Below are 14,112 nucleotides of genomic sequence, written 5' to 3'. Positions count from 1 at the left end.
AGGATTAGAGATCGGCCGTGGCAGAGGGAGGAAGTGAGAGGAAAACCATATCAGAAAATGAGGCAGAGTGGTCTGAGTCAGGGAGCTGGCTGGGCCCACTCCAGCTCTTCATTGTTGGTGTCTCGTTTGCTTCCTGGTGGTTCTGCTCAGTGGGGACATGAAAGTGAGCACAAGGTGGTCTCTGTCTCTGAGCAAGTGCTCCCATTCTGGAGGAGACTGAGATGCCCCAGCTCCCAGGCAAGTCCTGCCTGGAGATGCAGGCCCTGCGGGCCTGACTACAGAGCCTCCAAAAGCCAGATGAGGCTCCCAAGGAAGGGCTGGGGGAGCCGTGGGGAAGAAACTGACAATGGCAGAGATGTGCATGCCTGCCTGTTCTCCTGCCTCCATCTCCTTTCTCAGGGAGAAAGGCCAATGACCCAGCCCAGCCTCGTGTCCAGAGCTCCCTCCCCCAGCCTCTGCCTCCACGCTAGCCCCAGGAGCGTGTGCCTGTAAAAATTTCATGGGAACTTAAGTGACCCTCTAACAGAAATCTTCCTCCTCTGTCCACAGACAAGCTGATCAGAGCCATCTTGTCAGTCACCAAAGAGTACCACCTGACCCCTGCCTTGGACAGGTGAGCCATTGCAGCCCAGCCTCCTGCCCCTCAGCTGCCTGGCATGTGCAGAGGTGTTGAGGCCCAGCAGCCTTTCCTGGACATGAGCAGACTCCACCACATGCACATGTGCACACACAGTACACACACTGGGGTGGATGAGCAGATAAGTGGGGCCATTCAGCGGGACTTGCACCTCGTGGGCAATAAGAACTTGGCAAGACATCTCAGGCCTCAGATGTCAGAGGCCTAAAAGGGTAAAAACAGAAGATACTGGGACTGGGATCCGCCCGCCACTGGGACTGAGGGGCTGGGTGGTGGGGGCAGCTGAAGGGGCCAGGGCTTAAATCCAGGAGGTAGTGATAGCTCTGAAGCCGACAGACCCTGGATGGGGGAAGCGCCAGGGGCAGGGGCAGGAGAAGCAAAATAAGTAGGGTTCCCTGGTGGCTCCTGGGAGCGTGGGGGCTTCTGAGTCAAATATAAGCTGAACCTTGAGTCCTGGAGCCTCCAGGCCCATTCCTCTCTTCTTGCTTTTCTGGCATAGCCCTCAAGCTCAGCCCTAGGAGAATCTTTCACCCAGAATGCCGTCTTACCTGAGCCTCCTTCCTCAGCACCCCACAGCTAGTGCCTGAGCCCTTTCGACACCTACGCTTTCCTAGAGAGTATCAGGGACTAGGGACGTCTGAGAGCCCCAAGGGGCCCAGCTACTCACAGATGGAACTGCTGCCAGAAGCCCACTAGTCCTCTTTCTCTGTCCCGGCCTGTGCCTGGCCAAGGGCATAGGGTCAAGGGCCAAAGAGATAGGGGAGAAGGAGACCTGGTGGACAGCTCTCCAGAGGTCTCTGCCTCTCTGTCCTCAGCCTCAGTTGCCGCCGCTGCATCATCGTGGGAAATGGAGGTGTCCTTGCCAACAAGTCTCTGGGGTCACGAATTGATGACTATGACATTGTGGTCAGGTGAGTTCCCCAAAGCAGTGCGTTGGGCACCTGTGTGTCCTGGCCCAAACCCGAGTCCCTGAGCCATTGAGAACTGTCTGTCTGGCCAGTTGGGCTAGAGGTCAGCAGAAGCCTCAAGAAGAACCCTGGGTTGGAGGGCTTTGGATTGGAAAGGTAGGTGGCACCAAGTGACCTGGGATATTCTGGGGTCATGGTGCCTCCCCAAACAGACCACATGCAATGAGCCCAAGGCAGGCTCTGACTGGGCCTGCTCTCTGTAGACTGAACTCAGCACCAGTGAAAGGCTTTGAGAAGGACGTGGGCAGCAAAACGACCCTGCGCATCACCTACCCTGAGGGCGCCATGCAGCAGCCCGAGCAGTACGAACGGGATTCTCTCTTTGTCCTCGCTGGCTTCAAGTGGCAGGACTTCAGGTGGTTGAAGTACATCGTCTACAAGGAGAGAATGGTGAGCTCACTGTGCACCAGCTCCTTCCCCTCTTGGCCTGGCCTTGCCCAGCTTCTGAGTCAGCCCCTTCCTTTGAACTCAGCAAAGAACAAGTAAGAACCTTTCCACAGAAGCATTAATGACCCAAATCTGAAAGACACACAAACGCAACCAAGGGACAAAGAGGCAACCAAGGGACAGAGAGGCCAGCAGATGCCAAGGTCACTGGCCCAGACTTCTGGAGCTGATATGCCTGATATCTGCTGCCTGCCCCAAGATACCCAGGCTTCAGGTCCTTTCTCAGCCTTCTCTAGCCAGACCCCAAGTCCCTCCTCAGCGCCCCTGTAGGCCCTTATCTGGCCTTTGATCCCTGGTAAGGAAAGCTCTTATCTGGCTCACCCCAGCATTACTCCTAACCTTCACACTCCCTGCCCTGACCTTGTCCTTGCCTCCCCAAGGCCCTCGTACCCTCTGTGAGGTCTCTCTGCCTCTGGTCATGTGAGTCCATCCTCAGTCCCAGCCAGGGGAAGAAGGCCTTATTTGGGCCCTGGGGCCACTCTTCAGGGACAACTGACCCCTCAACTTGAGGGAGCCAGTTCTCAAATCATGAGTCCTGTTCCCTCTCCACTTTGTACTTTTGCCACTGGCCTGCACTTGGGTCCCCAACCTGCCAGTGAGTCTGTTTCCACTCTGGGAATGATCAGATTCTGTACTCATTGTTCTAGTCAGGCAAAGGTCTGGGCCCATTTCTTTAGGCAACTTATGTGACTGAGTAGGGTCAGACAGCTCTGTAGCAGACCACCCACTGAGTCCCCTCCTGAGTCTCTATTTCTCAGCTCTGGGCCTACAGACACACCTGCCAACTTGTCCAGGACCATTCCCCCTCTCCCCTCAACTAGCTGTCACCAGCCACCCCTAGGGGAGGGACACTGCAGAGTTCAGGCCATTCATCTTCCAATACCCAAGCCTCCTACCAGAGGAGAATGATGACAGATGGCCCTCCGCCTACAGTAAGAGGCTAGTTCTTTCTGGAGGTTTAGAGGAGAGTTGGGGGGCAGGAACAGCTTAACCTGCCCATGGAGGTCTCAGTGCAATTTGGTTTAACTCCACAGCCTTTTCCCAAGCAAGGCCAAGTGCAGGCAATGTCAAGTAGATAGCGAGTGAGAAAGAAGACAGAAGTCAGGTCCAGAAATTCAGGTAGGTGGGACAGTGGGGAAGGGAGCCCACCTCAGAGCCAGGCTGAGTGAGGCAGCCAGGCTCCTCTGGGTCCAGCCCAGCTCCCCACAGGAGAGGAACGGGTTTGGCTTCAGCCAGCCCCAGCTGCAAGCAGGCCACTGCCCTCGCAAACCAAGCAGAGAATTGGGGCGGAGGGAGCACCCCTCTGTTTTTAGAACCCTAGGGCCTGAGACACTAGTGTCCTCAGAGCTTTCCTCTTGAAAACAATGAGAGCTTTCTTCTTGAAGGCAATGAAATTGGGATCACAGGTAGACACTGTTAAGGGAGACGTGGAAAGAAATTGGGTCTGCTTTAGTGAACCCAGGGAGCCTGGGGGCGGCTTTCTTACCCTGGCCTTCTGCCCATTTGCCCATCCCTCCTGGCATATCCCTTCTTGTGCTGGTGGGCACATGTCAAAGGAGCTCCCAGAGGGCAGGGTCCTGATCCCATTTGCTTCTTTACCCTTCAGTGCTCAGTCACCACAAATGATCTGGAATTGGCTCAAACACCAGATCCAGCTTCCTACTGGGCAGACAGGGAGAGTTATTCCCTCCAAGAACACCAAGGTCAGTTAACTCAAGGCTCTTACAAGTCATCCAAGAGAGGAAGAAAAGAAAGAAGAAAAGGAAGGAAGCCAGCTGGAGTCATAAGACCCGCTGTGCTCGGGTCACTCGGAGAGCAGACAGCAGGGCCTCACTTTACCCTGGAAGAGCCAGAGGAGCTCACAGCCTGGCCTGGCCTGGCCTTGGTGGCAGGCTGATCAACGGTACGAGAGCAGTTGGGATGAGGAAGTGTGGGCTGTGCTCAGGCACACTCACCCATGCTGTGGTCTGTGGCCTGGCTTGGCCACGCCCAGGAATTTAGGACCAGCCTGATGTTGGTGAGAATTCCTTCACAGAGTTGGTGGGTGTGAGTGGGAAGGAGAAAGAGGAGACAGGAGGGCGTCCTCTAAAGTTCCATGATCCTTCCCTGGCTCGAAAGTCAAAGATAATTTGGGCCTTTAGAGTAAGCTGCCAGAGGAAAGCCAGTCATGCCCATGGCCTCACTAATCCAGCACCCAGCATGGGCCTGCCCACCTCTCCCAGCACCCAGTGTGGGCCTACCCACCTCTCCCAGCACCCAGCCTGGGCCTGCCCACCTCTCCCAGCACCCAGAGTAGGCCTGCCCACCTCTCCCAGCACCCAGCGTGGGCCTGCCCACCTTTCCAAGCACCCAGCATGGGCCTGCCCATGTTTCCCAGCACCCAGAGGGGGCCTGCCCAGGCCCTTTTGGCTACCTAGGCAGCCTCTTTTTTAGTACCCTTCTCCTCAAACCCAGGACTAATGCCTTCGCAGGACCTCTCCCTTGTTCTGCTTCATTTCTCTGGCCTCTGAGACCCAGGTAAATGTGGGAGAGGCTGCTTCTCCTGGCCCCCTGCTATCTGGTGCCCAGCCACAGGCTTGTGCTGCTCTTGCAGCACTGTTTCTAACCATGTAGCCTCTGGGCTGCTGGAGAGCTCTCTGCACCTGTCTGGAGCCTCACCTGTGGAATTTTGGCAGGAGCAGCTCTGTCTTCAGGAACCAAGGCCTGTCTATGCAGGACTGGAACAGGTGTTAAGCCTCAGTCATGGCTGCCGCCTGCCGCTTGCTCTGTGAGCAGAGTTGCTCATTGCATGTAACTCTCTGGTACCCAGGAGTCCTGATAGGATATAGAAAGGGGAAAGATGTGGGGAAGGAAGACTGAACAACCTGTTCTAGAGCTGGCCATGCTTTCTGCATCCATAGAGGAGCACAGATAACTCTAAACAAGTTACCAAAGGCCCTTATCTCCCAGATCTCAGGAGCCTTGATGAGGCCAGCAAACAGGTGGAGGAGTTCCTAGCAGGCCTGTGTGCTTGGGGCAGCTCAGAGGAGCACCAGTGGTCTATTGAGTGGGAAAGCTGAGGTCGGGAGGGAGGGTAGAATCAGGGACATGGGGGTGTAGGTCTGTGGTGGGAGGGGACAGCCTCCAGCTCTCATAAAATTCTTCTCAGAGGCGCATCTGGCTCCATCCCTGCACGCACTCACCCGTTGGCCAGGCGTCACTGAGGTATGCTCTGTGCTGGCACTGTGCTGCTCCCTGGGAATACAAAGGTCAATTAAACGCCGTTCCTGACCCAGAGTTGCTCAGTCTAGTGGGAGAGACAGTCCCCAAACTAGAGTTATAATGCAGTGTTGTGGGTGCTTTGGCCTGAGCATCTTCCTCCTGATGTTTGTTGAAGGCTGGAGATGCCCCATCTGTTGTCCTGAGGAAGGAGCCCTGGGGCCTGGAGAAGGGGAGACATGAAAGCTTCCCATGCAGTGACTCAGGCCCTGTTCCTCCTGCCCCCACCAGCTCCCCACCATGCCCCAGGAGGCCTGGTAACCCAGGGCCTCAGAGGCCCTGGGAACGGCCTTCCCAATCCACTCAGCTGGGCTGCTGCCTCCTCCTCTCCACTCATCCTCACTCCTGAAACTGGAAGTCTGGCCTTGCTGCTGAGTGGCCTCTGACTGGCAGTCAAATCATCAGCCCCGAGGCCTCGCCTGGGTTGGTGTGGGTGTGGTTCCAGCGCAGCAGGGGGAGGGGACAGGACAAGGGCCAAGGGTTGTCCCCTGGACAGCCTTGACACAGGCCTGACCTTCCACTGTAGTTCAGTCCTTGGGGAAGGAGGGAGGGATCTCAGAGGCCGGCCAGGGCCCCACACTCATGCATAGGAGGACTGGGCCCCTGAATATGGGAGAGACATAGTTTAAGAGGGGAAGGCACCTTAGGCCTTGGAGTCATATAGACTTGGGTTTAAATTTAGAATCTGTCACTTATTAGCCAGGTCACCTTAGGCAAATTACCTCTCAGTCCCTTAGATTTAGTCTCCTCTATAAAACAGGAGTAGTACTACCCATCTTTTAGGGTGCTTTTAAAAATTAAACCAGATGAAATATAGAAGCACCCTGCTTAATGTTTGACACTTAGTAAGGTGCTGCCTATGGCAATTATTAATGCTGTTTGTTATTTTATTATCGTTATTGGTGGTGTTGCTGTTAGAAAAGCCCAGTTGCACTAGGGAGTGAATTTTTCTTTGTCTAGGCTACAGGGCCTGACCTAGGAGGTGACCTAAAATCAGGGGTCAGAGGCCAGACCTAGAGGAGGGAGAGACCCAGGGCCTCCTGGGAAAGGCAGTGGGGGTGGGCTAACAGTCTGGGAAATCCACAGGATAGACAGGGCCACTAGGTGTCCATATATGAGGCCTTATTGGGCCAGGCCCAAGATGGGGATTGAATGTCTGTCTGCACCTAAACCTATACTCTGTTCAGGCCTGAGAGGGACACAGAGCCTTAGGACAGGCTCTGCCCAGAGGAGCTCAGTGTGGATACCCCCTCACCTCAGAGGAAACCCAGTGCAGGGCACCTAAAAAGGGTGATGGGGCTGGCACACACCATGGCCTCCTACTGCTTGACGAGGCCTCTGTTGAGCCAGCATCCATGGTCCCTCCCACAATCTGCTTTCCAGACTTCTGAGACAAGCTCCCTGGATACCGTTTCCTTTGCAGCCATTTTCCTTTGCAGCCATCTCAGTGGACACAGCTCTCTCACACATGCCTCCTATCCCCTGAGGGCCAGGAAGACTCATGCTCATTCCTCATTACCACAGCCTAACCATTGCTCCTCCACCCTCAGATAAAAAATGCTCAGGAATCGGGGACCTCTGCTCCTCTTCATCGCTGTCATTTCTGACCTCTTGGTCACTCTGCCTCATAATCAGCTCCTACCTGTCATGGCCTATGAGAATGAAAAGAGCTGCCATTTACTGAGCTCTTCCAATGCCAGGCCCTGGACTACATGATTTACATGTACTGCCTCAGCCAGCCACCCCAGCAACCCCAGGAGGCCGGTACTATGAGGGGTAGTAAGTGGTAGAGCAGCATTTTGGACCAAAGGTGTCTCACTTTAACCATCACATTATATATAACACCTCTCATTTATTCATTGACTCATTCATTCAGCAAATCCAAATCAATCACCAAAATCACATGGAGCCCTGTGCTTCAAATATTGTCTCTCTCCCTTGACAGCTCCCTCTCCCCTTGACTTTCTCCACATCCATCCAGTCCAGTACCAGGGAATCGCCCATGGAGAGAGAAGCTACAGCTGAGATGGTAACACTTGGTGGTGTTACCTTACTAGCATCTTGATGCTGCTTATCACTCCTGTGTACTGTCCTTGGTCGTTGTTCTCAGAACCTACCCTCACCATCATCTTCAATTCTGCTATACCTCCATCCCTAGTCTAAGCAGAAATCTCATATCCAACTCTGCAGGGAAGATAAAGGTCGTCATCAGTCAAGAACTCTCCATTTCCCAGCCTCCGAACTACAAGCTTACCTGCATCTGCATCCATCCCTGCTTCCCTCCTCCACCATCCTTTCTGTGCCTCCCGATCAGTTTTCTCCTGTGCTCTGGATGCCATCTCCCCCCACCTTTCAGGAACTGTCTCATTTATCTCTTTTCATACCTCTTTACTAGATCCTCCTCTCACATCTATAAATTTGTTCAGATCTCTCTCACCTTAAAAATAAGAGCCCTCTCTTTAACTTGTGTTCACCCTCTCTCCTCTTCTTTTTCAAGTGTCTGGAAAGAGTCATCACCTGTTCATGATGCATCTTCATGTTTTCCCCTTCTATTTCTCAGCCTTCTCTAGTCTAGCTTCCAAACCTCTCTCTCTACTGGCAGTGACCTTCTGATTCTAAATCCAGTGGACTCAACCCCTGCCTCCGTTTAAAGGAACAACTTGTCAGCAAATATCCAGGGCACATTTACTGTGTACAGGGCACAGTCCTGTACAATCCCTAAGTTCTAGGGATTCTTACAAGCTCATGGCCAAAATGCTGGGAAGCATGCGTGATTCCTCCATCTCCTTTGCTTCTGTATTCATTCAGTCTCCAAATCTGTGGTTCTCCCTTTCAAAAATGTCTTGCTTGTATTATTTCAGCAGCTTCCTATGTTTCTGCCTCAAGTTAGGTCTCACCCCAATCCATTCTCCACATCTGTATCCAAAATGATCATCCTGAAAGTCCATCTGGTTGGTTCATTCTTCTGCTTAATGGTTGCCCATGGCCTACATGCAACGGTTCTCAAAGTGCCTTCTTGTACCACTAGCATCAGTACCACCTGGAAACTTGTCAGAAATGCATTTTGGGGCCCCACCTTAGACCTTCTGAATGAGAAACTCTGGGGGTGAACCCAGCAGTCTGTTTTCATGAGCCCTCCAGGTAATTTGGATACAGGCTCACTGGCCTGCAGGATAGAATTCAAACTCCATAGCATAGTGCTCCATGATCTGGTGCCTTCCAACCCTCTCCTTGTCTTTGCCACTCTTTCTTGCACCCAACATGTACTTTCCACTCTGGCTATACTGAAATATAGATTCTATTTCACACCTCCATGTCTTACCTGCTCCCTTTCATGAGGCTGTATTAGATGCTCCTCTTCTGAGTCCCCACCACACACTTATCACTCTATTATACTTGAGGGTTTACTTATCTGTCAACTCTTATAAGCCCCTGGAGGCCAAGAACTGTCCTATTTATCTCTGTAAGTCCATGACCACCAGCAGTCTTTGAAATACAGTTGGCCTACATAAATGAATAAATGTGGAAGCTGAGGCCCAGAGTAACGCAGTAACTTGTGGAAGAGTTAGGATTCCAACCCAAATCTTCTGACTCGGTCTTGGCTCTTTCCTCTCAACCAGGCTGCCTCCCTCTTCTATTGCCCTGGGAGAGCATTCTTCAGATTCAGACCCTCACATCCTTTTGCTCTCCTCTTGCCTCTTCTGGGAATCTCTTTCCTCTTAGCCATGTTTGATCCTTCTGCAGTTCCAAGATCATTCTCCTTGATAAAGAAATGAAAACCAAACAGCCCCGGGCGCCCTGCCTCTTTCAGTTGTCTGTCAGCATTGCACAGCCGGCCCCAAGCCGACTCCTCTTTTCGTTCATTGCATTTTCCAAATATAGCTTTCAAAAGGTCTTTTGACCCTCTCCTCATAGCATACATCAAAATAAATTCCATATGGACTAAAAGTAAAATGTAAAAATACAACCAAAGGAAATGTTGAAGAAAGTGGAATAGAAATCAAATCCCTGGAGGGAAAAAAACTTTACAGGGACAGAAGTACTAGAAGAAATCAGATCTGATAATATATGAAAATTTAAGCTGAATTAACAACAAAAAAAGACTGGATACCACAAAAGTTTGAAAAATATATTTAGGAAATATGACAGACAAATGCTAATCGTGAAAGTTGATGAGAAAACCAGTAGGACCCCAGCAGATAATGGGCAGGAGACTGAACAGATTACACAGAAAGAAATATAACTAGTAAACAACAGAAATATGTCACCTGCCCAGCAGTCAGAGAAATTCATGTGAAGGCAACAGAATGCCGTTTATCACTTACCACATCTTTAAAGACTATGTTTGAATTATAAAACATGATTCTGGCACGAGGACAGTGACAGGTGCTCTCAAAGGCTACTGGTTGCAGCATAAATGGGGACAAGCTTTTTGGAAAGGAAATGGCACTTGGCACCCAGAGCCATCACCCAAAGGAAGGAAAAATCTGCACACAAAGATTTTTATTATAGTGTTATTTATAATGGCCAAATACAAATATAACCTAAGGGGTTTATTATATAAATTATGGTTCAACTACTTGACAGAGTATACAGCAGCCGTCCAGCAACCCTGCAGAGGGTGTGGGCACTTGGACCAGCCATCACAGCTGCTCTCACCCTGGCTCCTTCTGTATGGGTAAGGTCGGTGAAACAGCATAGGACTTAGTATTGGGAGTGGAAACCAGTGAGGTTCATTTTCCTCTTGTGTACAATGGGGATAATAAAAGCCCTGCATGGCTCCCTATTATACTGCTATAAGGAGGGAGTGAGACAGTGCACATGACAACACTTGACTCATTGTGCTCATCTGAGGATGATGATCACCTTCTGAGAAGTGAGATTCAGGAAGGCAAGCATTGCCTGCCTGCTGGGCAGAATGCCCAGGCACAGGGCCCCGGAGTGGGTGTGTCAGGGAGAGCGTCAGGGCCTGGGCACAGGGCAACAAATGCCACCCTGGTCATGAAGGCCTGGCCACCCCATTTCTTGGCCTCCAGGACACTTATGTAAGCCTTGGGCCTTAACCAAGCTGCTTACTCTAGCCTCTTCTTGTAGAAGTTGGCTAGATGAAGATGAAGTTTCTGGCACAGAAAATAGCATTGGCAATGCGTGTGGTATATTTAATGAATTAAAAATAATTCACTGTAACTGGTGTGTGGCATGGGTGCAGTATTGCCCTTAGACCTGGGTTGTCCTGGGTTCCATTCTGGCTTTCCTCCAGCCACACCCTTTGCCATGGAGTAGAGAGGAATATGCAGTATCAAGAGGGAAATACCCACTCCAGGCCCATCCTCCCTTACTAGACCGTTAACAGGTACTGGAGACCTAACAATTTCTTTCCCTGTAATGCCTAATCTACTTTCATCCTCCTGAGGGCAGAGTACACCTCCCTGTGCGTACTCCTAGCCCAAAGGAGGGCTGTTTGCAGAGGCTGTGAGCAGAACTTGAAAGCTAGGGCATCCACACACATGTGTACAATACTTCTCATGGTGTGAAGTGGGACCAGGGTGGAAAGAGAAGGGAGGCAGGCTATGGCTAGCTCTTCCTACACCAGCACGGTCCAGCACAGATCTCCAGGAGTCAGAATTCTAAATTCAAACTGGGCCTTCCAGGTCTTTTTTCAAGGGAGGATAGAATATATTTCATTTAACAGCTTGATGCCTTGATTTATCTTTCAAATATTTAGAATCTAGAATTTAGACATATGGTACGTGGACATCCATTTGTAATTTTATCCCTGGCCCCATGAATGTTAGGGATGAGGCTGAATGGATGGAGGGGCAATGACTGGAGTTGAGGCTGGGTAGGCGGGGGACAGATGGTGAAGGGTCTTCTAAGACAAACTCACATCAAGGAGCTTGGTCTTTATCCTGAAGACTAATAATAGCAGAAGCTAATGAGGTGACCTTGTACCAAACATATTATGTGTGTGACTTTTAATTGTCATAGCACTATGAAGTAGGAACTTCCTATTTCCCATATTTTATAGAAGAGGATAATGAGACTTATAAAGGTTAAAGAACTTGCCTAGCAGGGCTGGCCCAGTGCCACAGTGGTTAAGTGCGCACGTTCCGCTTTGGCCCGGGGTTCACTGGTTCAGGTCCCGGGTGCAGACATGGCACTGCTTGGCACGCCATGCTGTGGTAGGCGTCCCACATATAAAGTAGAGGAAGATGGGCATGGATGTCAGCTCAGGGCCAGTCTTCCTCAGCAAAAAGAGGAGGATTGGCAGCAGTTAGCTCAGGGCTAATCTTCCTCAAAAAAAAAAAAAAAGAACTTGCCTAGGGACACAGAGTTAGTAGTTAGGGTGTCAGGGTTCAAAAACAGACCTATGGAATTATTGGGGCAGCCTAGTCTGCAAGGAGGGGTGAGCTGATGAAGAGCCTGAAGGTGGGAAGGATACAGTTGTGTGATGGATCGGCACAGAAGCCACAGATTTGGTAGTCACTTGGTTCCTAGGGATCAGGGAGAAGGGAAGGTCAAGGGACGTTGAGGATGCGAATCTAGGTTGTTGAGGATGAGCGATGGTGGCTGGATCCCTCCAGAAATAGACTGGAGAAGAAAACAACCCTCTTGGGCCCTTGGCTTCTTTAGGACGGGACTGGACCAGATGTTCTTAAAGGTCTCTTTTTGTGTGATTGTAATCAATGTTTTGAGGGATGTTGGTTGTGTAAGATATTATAGAATATATTTGCACAAAAAGTAAATGACTTATATATATATAACAGGCACTCCTGTATTTATTTGTTGATTGGTTGATCCAGGTTAATAATGAGCTCTGGAACATCTACATCTATAAATAGCCTTCTTTTCAAGCTCTTCTTCATTTTGCTTCTGGTTCTCTTAGTATGTCACCTTGCTCTTCCTCCCATTTTATGTACTATGCATGTGAACATTTTTTCGATATGTCAGCTCTTTCTCACATCATAATAATTATACCATGTATTGAGATATTTGTACACAGTCCTGTATTTTCCACTGGATTATGAACTCCTTTTGAATAAGGAAGACAAAAACCAGACCTATGCTCTTAATTATCCTGACAAGCTGTCTCAGTGGGCAGTAGAAGGCCACTGAAGATTTTAGCCCTGAGAGTGTCAGATCAGATTTGTGCAGAGAAGTGAATGAATTGAAGGAAGGCAGGATGGAGGCAGGGAGACTTGGTGGCTATTAGAGTGACCCCAGTGAGAGCTGGTGACCTGTCCTAAGGCAGTGGAGCAGGGAGAGAAGGAGTGCAACATCTGCCCCACTCTTGATTGCACAAAGCCAGCCCATAGTCAGTCTCCCTATCCCCAGACTCCTCATCTTGGCACATAGACTGCTTCTCTCCCGGCAGAGAGGGAGGAAGAGGCTGCCAGGGAAGAACCCTGCAAGGGTGCATGGCAACACTGCAGGAGCCTAGCGGGGAAGGCACCTTCTTCCCGGCGCTTTTCCCTATTGCTCCTGGCTGTTCTGACAAGAGCAGAACAAGGTGCAGCAGCAGGAGCCTGGCGGCTCCCACGGGTGAGCTAGGTCCAGACTTCACTGAAGCAGGGACATTCTTGGAAGAGGAGGGATTCAGCCAAGAATGCAGCCCACAGCTGGCCTTGAGGAGAGGTTTGACCATTCCAGGGACAGCATCACTGACTGGCTTTATAGGCCTCTATGTTGTGTCCTGTTGGTCAAGGAAATGCGATGTGAGAAGCCTTCTGGGATGGGGCTATGTTTGGTGGCAGGCTTGGGTGTGTCACCCAGCAGCAGGAAGGCCTCCAGCGCCCACTGCCCTCCTACAGGGAACCAGAGGGAAAAGCTGGCTCCCCCATTTGAATGTATGTCTGTCTATGCACTGGCCTCTCTGTGGCATCTGACACACCCTCTGCTTCTCTCTCGTGGCTTCTGTGATGCTCACTCATCATCGATAAGAATGATTGGGCTTTTGCTGTGTGCCAAACATGGTGCCAGATGCTGTAAAATGCACAGCATCTCATTTAATCCTCACACTAGCTGGGAAGTAGGTCTTGTCACTCCTGTTATGCATAGGGCTTAAAGAGATTGTGTGACGTGCCCCAGGTCACACAGATGTGGAATCAGGATGTGAGCTTAGGGTTTCCAGACTCCAAGGCCCATCATCTTCCACTGCATCACACTCTCCTTAGTTCTTCCCACCTCTCTTAGTGTTCCTTCTCAGTCTCCTCCACAGCCTCCTCTGTATCCACCTACCTTTTGAACGTTGGTGTTTATAGAATTCTGTTCTGGGTTCTCATCTCTTCTTACCCTATAGCAGAGATTCTTTTTTGTTTTTATTTTTAAGATTTTATTTTTCCTTTTTCTGCCCAAAGCCCTCCTGGTACACAGTCGTATATTTTTTGGTTGTGGGTCCCTCTACTTGTGGCATGTGGGATGCCACCTCAGCATAGCCTGATGAGCAGTGCTGTGTCCGCGCCCAGGATCCGAACCGGCAAAACCCTGGGCCACCGAAGAAGAGCGCACAAACTTAACCACTCAGCCATGGGGCCGGCCCCTATACCAGGGATTCTTTTTTGTTTTTTTTTTTTAAGATTTTATTTTTCCTTTTTCTCCCCAAAGCCCTCCTGGTACACAGTCATATATTTTTTGGTTGTGGGTCCCTCTACTTGTGGCATGTGGGATGCCATCTCAGCATGGCCTGATGAGCGGTGCCATGTCCATGTCCAGGATCCAAACCGGCGAAACCCTGTGCTGCCAAAGGAGAGCACGCGAACTTAACCACTTGGCCATGGGGCCAGCCCCCCAGAGATTCTTAAT

The 14,112-nt window shown here is 50.7% G+C and overlaps 1 protein-coding gene across 8 annotated transcripts in view; it reads left to right on the top strand.

Moving 5' to 3' along the window:
• The window catches only part of ST3GAL3 (ST3 beta-galactoside alpha-2,3-sialyltransferase 3), a 197,219-nt gene that overhangs the window by 169,798 nt on the left and 13,309 nt on the right, over positions 1 to 14,112 (top strand). For all 8 annotated transcript variants that reach the window (XM_070609917.1, XM_070609912.1, XM_070609910.1 and 5 more), the window contains 3 exons: positions 550 to 613; positions 1,453 to 1,548; positions 1,809 to 1,995. In XM_070609917.1, coding sequence (XP_070466018.1) covers positions 550 to 613; positions 1,453 to 1,548; positions 1,809 to 1,995 — 347 coding nt within the window. The remainder of the gene's footprint in view (positions 1 to 549; positions 614 to 1,452; positions 1,549 to 1,808; positions 1,996 to 14,112) is intronic.

Source organism: Equus przewalskii, chromosome 2 (assembly GCF_037783145.1).
Source record: "Equus przewalskii isolate Varuska chromosome 2, EquPr2, whole genome shotgun sequence".
Lineage (NCBI taxonomy): Eukaryota > Metazoa > Chordata > Mammalia > Perissodactyla > Equidae > Equus > Equus przewalskii.
The sequence above is the reverse complement of the archived record's forward strand: the minus strand, read 5'-3'. Positions and strand labels throughout refer to the sequence as shown.